Genomic DNA, 10,358 nt, shown 5'->3' with positions numbered 1-10,358 from the left:
CATTTACAGTGTTGGTATGACTTATCACCTACCGAATTTAATTAGTTGTCGAGTATCTTTCTTAAAATACATAACGGAAATTTATTGAGTTATAGTTTTATTGAGTTATAGTATTATATATATATTCATAAATATTGGTAAACATGCAAAGGGGGTACAAAATTGGAAGAGGGAGCGGGGTGGTTGAGAAAATACCTACTTAATACCTACATAATAAACACATGGGGTTTGTTCCAATCTATAGCATGGGCCATATGTGGTCTCCCGAAAGGTAAGTAGTTGTAATTAATCAAAGTAAAGCTAAAATGAATATCATTTGAAGATTCAAATTAATGCAAATTTCAGAATAAATCTTACACTGAATGCTTTAAAACTATATTCATGGTAACATATGATTATGCTTTTCTTTTTCAGATACAGATATGGAATTTCAAATATGAGACGCAGTGAGAGAATAAGTTAATACATATATATATTTTTGCCAGGGTGAAATAAAACCTAGGGTCCTATTTAAACAACTTCCATGTCCACTTTCTGGAAACATGGTCGGTACATCAAATGGCAAAATCCAATGGGCTGGCATGCAGACAAATGAACCAGTAAGTCTAGAAAAAGGGATGATCTCTCGGAAGAACCGAAAGCAACGATATTATATGAACATTGCAGACAGTTTAATCGGGTCTGTTCATGACAGATAATTAAAAGTGCACAATCTCTGACACCCACCAACACCGGCTTTTAAAGCAGTATTTAATCCTCAACACTAATGTGCTGAAATCATTCACCCCACTAAGCCACATATTCTTTGAAATAATGCAGTTAGAACGTGCGCGACATTCAGTAAAATCAGTGAATTTCACTAACAAAGTCTGTAACGTAATATTATTAGTAATCAAATTGAAATATACACTTTATATAATTACATCAGATTCTATCTGCTATATGTAAATTATTATGAATCTGTTGCTATACGTACGAATGCCGTAGTGTTATAAGCATTATCAAACGCTGTTTGCTTACTTGGTTTAGCAAGAAATACATGATCATAAGTTTGTTTGCTATCAATAACGAGCTTGTTGTATATATTGAATTCACTTTCTTTAGAAGTTTTATCTGTGTCTCTAGAAATGTCATGATTCGAAGGCGTTACAATTTCTAAAGGTTTTTCAAGTACATAATAATCATGAGCTGTTTTGATTTTACTTGGATTATTGTCATTTTGCTCTAAACCTGGTTTACTTATAAAGTCATCAATACGTTCATATTCAGAATTATTTCCTTCATGTTTATCTTGTCCGCAAACTAATTGTATTTGCGATTTCTCTTCTTGTTTGACATTGTCAGGACATATTTGCATATGATTCTCGTTAACGTGTTGATACGCTTCATCATACTGATTGGCTCGATTTTGACCAATTGTTTCGTAAGCACGTGAACGACGAATGTTCTCATCATTTGCAGTGAATGATATAACAGGGTTATCATAATGCGAGCTATTTCTCCTCAGGTTCTTGTGTCTACGTTTCTTTCTGAAAAAAATTGATTCTTTGAAACAGTGTCGAGTGAAGCTAGGATATTTATTATAGTACACTGCTAATTTACATTGAATTGGGAGAAAATGATTTTGTTGGTTGCTTTAGACAATTTTGATAGAATTTTGGGTTTTACTTTGGAAAGTATTGTTAGATCTGTTGAAATGAGCTCACTTCTATAGAGAGGATCTGTTAGCACAGATTTCACTTTATATCAAATGATCTTTTCTACAATGAAGTGATCACCGTTTTACCCTTTACTTCATATAGACGTGTTTTACGGCTTTTCGACCCTCCCCCTTTTGAGGTCTCAAACAGTGAAAAATTGCCCTATTTAGGCCCAAAACACTGTTTTTCGTTTGGGAAATGTTGCTAAAAAGAGATCACTTTTTCGGCGCCGCCGCCTATCAAAAAGGTACATGAGGGGGTTGCCAGAAGGGGGATGTACCCCCTTCTGTTTGGGGAATTTGAATGGGGGCGGTATTCCCCCTCATCGCCAAGAAAATTTTGGACTTGTGAGAGACTAAATATGACCCCAGGTCGATCATAAGGTAATGTGTAACCAACGCTGAAAAGCCTTTGACTCTTTCTCAATTGAGAAGTTGCAACACTTTGAAATCAATTTTGATGGAAAAAATCATCGCAAAATAATGATTTTAGGCAATTTTGAGATGTCCCCTCGTTGCCATGGTAACAGGAAATTTAAGACTGAGCATGTCGTTACAAACGCAATGGCCCAGTCAACATTTTATGCAAAGTTTTTATTAGTATTGAAGCATTTTATATGGTTTCATAGCAGTTTGAACTTGTAACAGGAGGCTTTTCAATGAAACCGGCCATTTTTCACAATATGCTCATGAGGGAAAGGGTTAAGATATATAACAAAAAAAAAATGAATACAGTTTTCTATTGTTATATTTATTCATTGTCATATGGCATGCAATAAAAATAGCGACAACATTAATAGCAAACATACCTTCGACAAATCAACGCTATGGAAATCGCAACCATGACAGTCACCAAAACAGCGGCTGCACTAACAACTGTATACATAAACATACCAAATTCTGGTGTTTCTGCAAATAAATTATTAAATATCAAAGCATACTTTAATCACAAAGTTAAAATGATAGCAATGATATTTTTAATTCATTAACTTTGATTTAAATGTTTAATACATTCTCGTTTAGAAAGCAAAAATAAACATCAGACATCATGAAAAATGCAGAACATTTATTTACACCTTTGTCTAATTTATATCATTAAAGAACTGAGGTCCAAAAGCCATAAACATGAAATTTGATTTTTTTACACAGATCAAATGCCATGGGGCACTTAAAATACAAAGTTTTGCATAAGTAAGAAATATACTCAATTATCAACTGAAAACCGTCTTTTTGTGCTTTTCTTAGCTCGATTTGAGTAAAAGATGTTGTAACGCTGGTTCAGAAATAGTGTTCCCTTTAATATGTCTCACAAATCAATGCTCCTTTTAGTATGCATCTATACTATTTTTGTCAATAACATACTAGTACAGTCAAACCTTTGTGAAAGACACCTCAAAGTAAAGTTCACCATGTAAATAAAGACCATTTTGCTTTTCACTCACCATTTACTTCTTTGGGACTAGGTTTTTTAGTGCAGAGAATCTTGTTCAAAATCGTTCCATTCTTAGTAAAATTCAGCACAATTTTTTCGTCTTGCTTTTGCACATACCCATATTGAATTATTCCAGAATCAACTGAAAAAAATCAAAGCTGTTGTATGTAACATTCTATTAAAACATGTCGTAAAATATCTTTCAACTAACTAAATGTTATAGTACATCCTACAACTTATTTAAACGAACTGGCAGTAAAAAGAGGGGTAAGAGTAATTCAAGACATGTTTTACCATAATTTATCTCCGTTAACAATTGACCTAACTAATTTGACGTTGTAATATTTTTCAACATGTTGAAGCAATGCAATAGTAAGCAAAGAAAAGAGCAGTATCTTGCTGTTATACATTTGACTATATCAAAATATCAACAATCCTCGAAGAAATTATTTAGAAATACAGACGTTCATAGCTATATATATATTCACAGAATTATCAGTTTCTTAAAAAAGATATTAACGCTATAGTCAAGATAAAACAAACTTACATATATCAGATGACTGCATTAAAGAGATGATGACATAACTCCGTATAAAACTTGTCCACGCCTGTGACATTCTGTCATTATAAGCGCTACAGTTTTTTACACGTAATGGTAAGCCTCCATTTGAAAAACATTCGTTCGTATTTCTAATCCATGACATATTTAGCCCATTTGAAGATGTCGGAATACAAGTCGGGCCTGAAAAAAAAACACACAAGAAAAAGGAACAACAACAAAAACAAAACAAAAAAGAAGAAGAAAAACAACAACAACAACAATAAAAACAGAGGTTATTCAGGGTATTTAGCAAGTTTAAATCCAACAAATAAGAATATCCATCATCTTTGAATGTACATTTCTTATTAGCATTTGTCAACTGGTGTAATATCTTCACTTAGATTGATATCACAATGTTTTAAATTGAAATATGTTTCAATTAATGTTTCAACGGGACAAGGCCAACAATCAATGCTCACCCTATTTTTCATTTCATTATTCAACGTTTGACAACGTTTCGATTTCGTCTTTATTTCTATGACAGCAATAAAAACATAAATACAGCAAAACAATGGAGGATAAAACATATCACTACGGTACTATAAGTAATTTAGTTATCCTATCCTATTTATCATTTAATTGCATTTACATACCGAAGTCACATACAACTAACATCTTTTCTGAACATTTGTCCCAAGCAAAGGTATTTTGATCCCGATCAAGCCGCAGACAATGTGCATCTACATAATTTCTTGCGCTAATATCTTTTGCTTCTAAAAGAAAGAAACAATACTAAAAACATTGGTACACTCGTAATGCGTATCTTGATCGGAGGTTAATTTGAATATTTATTAACATTGAAAGCCATGGCAGATGTATTCATACATTGACTTGCTCAGTGTATTTTGTTTAACAAACCTTTTTTTGTCATATTGTGTTTTAATTGAAAAGAACAAACTATAGATTGTCGCATATGTTTATGATACGCTTCCTAGTTGTACTGTTTAGAAACATCTTGGGATAGTAGCAGATACTTTATGGCTGTTTGAGTGATTTTCCCTTTCATTTATGATATATTTTGTTGTCAAAAGTTATTTTTCATTTGGTGTAGAGGGTAATTAAGAAATTCTTAAGATTGCGTAAGATTGAATAGATCTCAAGGTTTCATCTTTGGATGAATTCAGTATATATGATATATGTCAAGAATGTGGATCTTATTGAAATGACATATGCCATCCTAAGGAGGCAAGGGGAAAAGAAACAGGGCTGATATCGTTTTCAGACAGTAAAATGTTTTTCTTTTTATAAATAGTCCCCCGGGGTTAGCATTGGTTTTACTATTTCAATTGTAAAACATTGTGCCGGTTTAAATTACAAAGTAACTAAATTGAAACTGAATGAATTCAAATTGTTTCGAAATAGGGAACCTGATTGTATTTCAGTGAGCAAACAAAGAGGCATATCTTGATACGTTGAATTCTCTACCACTTTCAAGGCTAATATTTATGCTATGCCATTTATTTTTTACTAACATTCTTACATTGTTTCTTATCTTACTAATTCATTCACATAAACCCTTGATAATATAATCTGTTGAATACATGTAATGGATTTGCCCTACTGTAAACTTGTAACAGTTTAAAGATAGAGTGATTCTAACATCAAGCTACAAACAGTATTCTGGCTTGGCGCTATACTCGTGGCAAATGCTAATTACTTTTGTTTCTTGCAGGTTAATAGACATATAATTGTAGTTTGTCAATTAATTGGTCAAAATATAGAAAGCGCAATCATACCTAGTTTGTGTTCTTTATAAATGGAAATATATTTTGATCCATTTTCCATTCGGTAACCACAAACAACTCCGCTTTTGGATTCACATTCCGTCGTGCAAATTGTATAATTTGACCGTAATGCCGACAAGGAACTTGAATCGTTTAAGCAAAAGCACTGAAACCAAAATAGACTTTAATGTATGTAAGCAACTGATACAATTTTATAGAAAAAATGTCTAGGGAGGAGATCAAATAACAAATTTTCTCACGCAATCTTCAGAAATATAACTTCCAAATATATAAAGCATTCGCCTGTTCAGATTTTACTGACATTATTCCCTGCGGTCTGGAGACCGCAGGGTATTGGTACGCGTTTAACTTTTGAGGCATGGAGGAGCACGTGACCTGTTTTCGGTACATGGAGGAGCATGTGATCTGTAAACCGTATATGATTGGTTAATTGACCTTTTCGAAAACCCAGCTAAATACCGTTTGCCGGTACGTTACGGATTTACCTGTAGGGAATTATTCCGATTATACATATTGAGAACAAAAATCTATTACGTGATATTTCTAATTTTCTATAATTATTTTACCGTTTCCTGAAGGTGGAAAAACTTGAATGATGTCTTTGAAAATTATCAATGTTTCTTCAATATCTATCTCAAATTTTACAAACAATAAATTGTTTACACTGACAATCTACAAAATTAAAATATTCGTAGTGGCATCTGCCATAATAAATAGAGATATTTTCGGCGTAAATTTGTGTGTTTACTTTATTTATTTTTTGCTCGGAATTATTCATAAAATGGTAGGCCTATATAATCATTTTCTTAAAAAGAAATAATTGTTTTATGTTCGACCTTCCCCGGTCTTCAACGGTCACATACAGTTTCCAAAGACCTTCTTCTATATTGTTCGATTATTGTCAACTATGTTCCTGTTACAAACGTTTATTTATCCCCCCCAAATAATGTTGAAAATAGTTAAATGAAATATCTTTATATCATTAAAATGTTCACCGCAGGAAACCATTTTACTTGTATCTATCTCATGTATGTCATCAGAACCATAGGAACTCGAGAACGGGACCGCAGATTGCGGCGTATATTTTCGATCGTGTAACGGTTTTTAAAAACGTTTCTGCTACATCTAAATATCTTTTAGTATTATCCGAGTGTACGGACTCAAAAAATATATTATCAATTGAACCCAATCTGTCTCTTTTAAAACTGGTCAAATTTTACGGTATTATAAAAAAGACAAGGAGTGACATCCGCCATTTGCCGCAACGTTTTCGGCATGAGTTTTCCCCCTTTGGCTACAATTGATTACTATTTTTTTTAGAATTTTGTTCCCGTTATTTTTGTCAACTATCAGGTATCGTCCGGATATAACGTTAACGGTTTATTGTTTACACGTGTTGACATGTATAGGCGGCATTATATCGGGTGTATTCGTGTTTTGATTTGTTAACATGGAGAAAACAGACACTTTAGTAATATGGTCAAACTGGTTTTGCCTAACTGAAAAAAGGAATATTAAAACATGATCCATAGATAAATATTTTAGGCACTCATCTGGTATTCATTACTAGAAAAATTTAAACAAAAATCAAGCATATCAAGGGGATAACTTACGCCGAACGTTGCGGCAAATGGCGGATGTCACTCCTTTTCTTTTTTCAATATACCGTAAGTTTGACTGATTTTTAAATTAGCAGATTATATTAAATTGAGATTAGAGAATTAAAGACCACCCGCTCGCATAATATAAAAAGATATTCAAAGGTCGGACAAACTAAATGTAAAGCCGGTACGGATTCGGATTTATGCGCCGCAATATGCGGTCCTGTTCCAGAGTTCCTATGATCAGAACGGTAACAATTGACCACAATCTAGTTTTTCAACCAGGTGAACTACCAACTGACCTCATTTCCTGACACTCCCACGGTTGACCTGTTATGACACACATCAAAGCACTGTCCTGGACTTACAACTTCAACTTTCTCAGATTGGAGGATACCCAAAGATTTCTGCTGAAAACATCCTGTAAAGAAACAGACACAACTGTTATTTGATATTCCTAAAATCTTTCTATCAATTATTTTTAATTTTAATCGATAGCATTGGTTGCAATGTGGTCAAAATTACTGTCTCTGAACCATTTGTCCTATCCCTTGTCACTGTGGGTCTGAATACGTCGAAGGGCTTTAGACTATTCGTGTCAAGCAGCTATCCAGCGAGCGCAAAAGAGGTCGATTGTTCTCCTCGGTTTCCTATTGGTTGCCATAATAATGCCATTAGGGGTACGGGTGATTTTTTGCAATCAGCAAAGATGGAAAGTCGTCTAATTAACTTAACACTAAACTAAATATATTGTATTTAAATGTTATGATACTAAAAGTTTGTTACGCCGATTTTGACTGGATAATCGCCTCGTTTGTATAACCAATAAACACGCTGTAGCAAATATAAAAACTATTTTTCATTTTCATTCAAATAAAAGCATTTTATTGTATTGTTATCTGTTGTAATACTGCGCGTTTGTAACATCGATTTTCATTGGCCAACCATGGCGTTTATGTAATTTATATACACGTCTGCTGAAAATAATCATAATTTATTACATTCTACTCAATAAAAAAAACAACAGATATTATCGCTGTGTGACAATAGCGCGTCTGAGCGTCACATATCATATAAACTGACCTCCGTGTTTAAATTGGTTCTAAAATGTGTGAAAACATTTTTAAACTAATAATATTCCCCATTGATGACAATGATATGTTGAAACCGAAAACAACCAATTTTAATGCGTTTCAGTTTTTACTTATATATTGTACTATGACTTTAGTTGTTTTATTCTATTGTTTAGAAATTAGCTATAGTGCTCGTATTATATATACATCCAGTTTTAAGATGCATTGTATAACAAATTGATATTTGTACCAGCCAGTGAAAAACAGTTATTCGCCTGAGTAGATGTTTGACATATTCTTTTGCGAATGTCAAATTGCCTACAAATTAAAGAGTTGTGTTTTCTGTTGTGTTTTAATTATAAAAGACACCGACACATTATCGCCAGTCTGTGTTCTAATGATATAATACATTAGAGCGGAACAAAATCTTAAAATCTTTCATAAACTTATACGTTTCATGTGTAGTTATTGTTATGGCAAATTTGAACGGTAACTAGGGTTTTGTATATAGTGTGTGAACAGGAAGATAATACAAAGTTTTTGTTCATAAAACAATTATAAAAAACAAGTTATTTTGGGTGTATATTATTTTGAAGTTAAGGTTGGTTTCGGTTTAATTTGATACAATTAACATCCGTCTTTAAGCCCAGTTTTTCAAATCTTAATCGTATGGTTAAAGACCTACTAAGACGACTATGTATTCATTTAGTTTGTTATGTATGATTTGATAAACCATTTGCCTCAGTCATTTATTAGAATGCCTCGAGTTATGTAAAGCACAATGCAAGAGTGTGTGATTACCAAAGCACAGTCAACCAAATTAAAATTGGTTAAAATAATATGCAGAACTATCTTTTAAGTTAAACTATTAGCAATATATTGATGTTTGAAAGAATACCACGAAAATGTTTTGTTTTTTTTAAACATGAGAATTTTTATGTTTTTCAAAAAATATGAGCTTAAATACATAAGATTTAAAATCTTACATAGACCAACTGAGGCACAAAGAAGGAAAAAACAACAACAACAACACCAACACCCCCGCCAAAAAAAATATATATAAAAAATTAAAATTTATTTTAAAAAATTATACTAAAATTACTACTGATAGTATATCAAACTATATTCTAATTTCGCTCTATAATATTGATTGTTTATTTTTAGATAATTACCAATATAATCGAAAGACTTTTGCGTCTTGATATATCCAACCCAAGCATGCTCAGTGTCTGAGAGTGAGATGTTGGCATCTACAACAATTCCGGTTGATGTTTGTCGAATAGGAGGAACAGCAATTGAACATTTGTTATATATATTCGCCCATTGTGAAGATATGTTAGATACAAGATAGCTTTCTGCGCATTCTGAAACTAAAATAGGAATGATTTTTAGACAATTCTCATAACAGCTGTATGTTAAAGGCCCATTTTACCTTAGATATGCTTTTATTTGTATTGCTCAAAAGCTTTTTAATTTTGGTGTACTTTTATTAATTTTATTCTCTTTCTATCTCTCTTTTTATTCTCGGATAAAAAGTCATTTAAAAGTATGCAAATGTATATATTTTAACTTTTTTCATATTTTGTTTATCTAGATAAGAATATTTTCTGAAAAAAAATACAAGTTTGAATTTATTGATTTTAATATTATTATATAAATATGATTTATACGATATATCGTCCATCACTTACCATGAAAAACTGAGAATAAAATGAATATATTCCAAAATGTCATATTTCTCCAATATATATGACTATACAAATGTAGAATTAAACCCTGACCGAACTATAATTACGTTTAAATATTTTCCTTGTAAGCGAGTCAGTTTTAATCTTAAAGTACACATTCAAGTAGGATGTAAAAATTATCAATAGAATAGGAAACAAGTACGCAGCACCTTAAGTATGTATCACAAACAGCGTCAATTTAATGATTTAATTTAAAATATTATTTTAAATAATGCATGTATCACATGAAATAATGAATGTATTTCCTTCCTCACTTTTGATAACATGACAAAATTATTTAAAGAATACACGATAAAGCAGTCATGTGCATGTACTTATCATGCTTAATAAGTCACGGAAAACCAATAGTGCTATACCAAGTTGCATTACGTGGCAAGCCAAGCATAATTAATTTATTTTAGAAACATTTACAATTAATACCGTGATGTTGAAATTATTTCTTACTGATTTCTTTATATG

General features: G+C 32.1%; 1 protein-coding gene across 2 annotated transcripts; it reads right to left on the bottom strand.

Moving 5' to 3' along the window:
* Positions 1-854: 854 nt before the first annotated feature.
* On the bottom strand, positions 855-10,007 carry LOC132758374 (uncharacterized). Of its 2 annotated transcripts, none has more exons than XM_060750014.1 (9): positions 9,843-10,007; positions 9,324-9,521; positions 7,381-7,499; positions 5,469-5,622; positions 4,326-4,445; positions 3,679-3,873; positions 3,142-3,273; positions 2,509-2,608; positions 855-1,529 (listed from the first exon to the last, which is right to left on the bottom strand). In XM_060750014.1, exons 1-9 carry the CDS (start codon positions 9,883-9,885, stop codon positions 953-955), a joined length of 1,638 nt encoding a protein of 545 aa, XP_060605997.1. In that variant the 5' UTR covers positions 9,886-10,007; the 3' UTR covers positions 855-952. The 2 variants fall into 2 exon arrangements, with proteins under 2 accessions (XP_060605997.1, XP_060606008.1); XM_060750025.1 differs by having other exon boundaries at positions 9,324-9,515.
* Between the last annotated feature and the right edge of the window lie 351 nt (positions 10,008-10,358).

Source organism: Ruditapes philippinarum, unplaced genomic scaffold (assembly GCF_026571515.1).
Source record: "Ruditapes philippinarum isolate M1 unplaced genomic scaffold, ASM2657151v2 ctg3824_1_1_1_1, whole genome shotgun sequence".
Classification (NCBI taxonomy): Eukaryota; Metazoa; Mollusca; class Bivalvia; order Venerida; family Veneridae; genus Ruditapes; species Ruditapes philippinarum.
The sequence above is the reverse complement of the archived record's forward strand: the minus strand, read 5'-3'. Positions and strand labels throughout refer to the sequence as shown.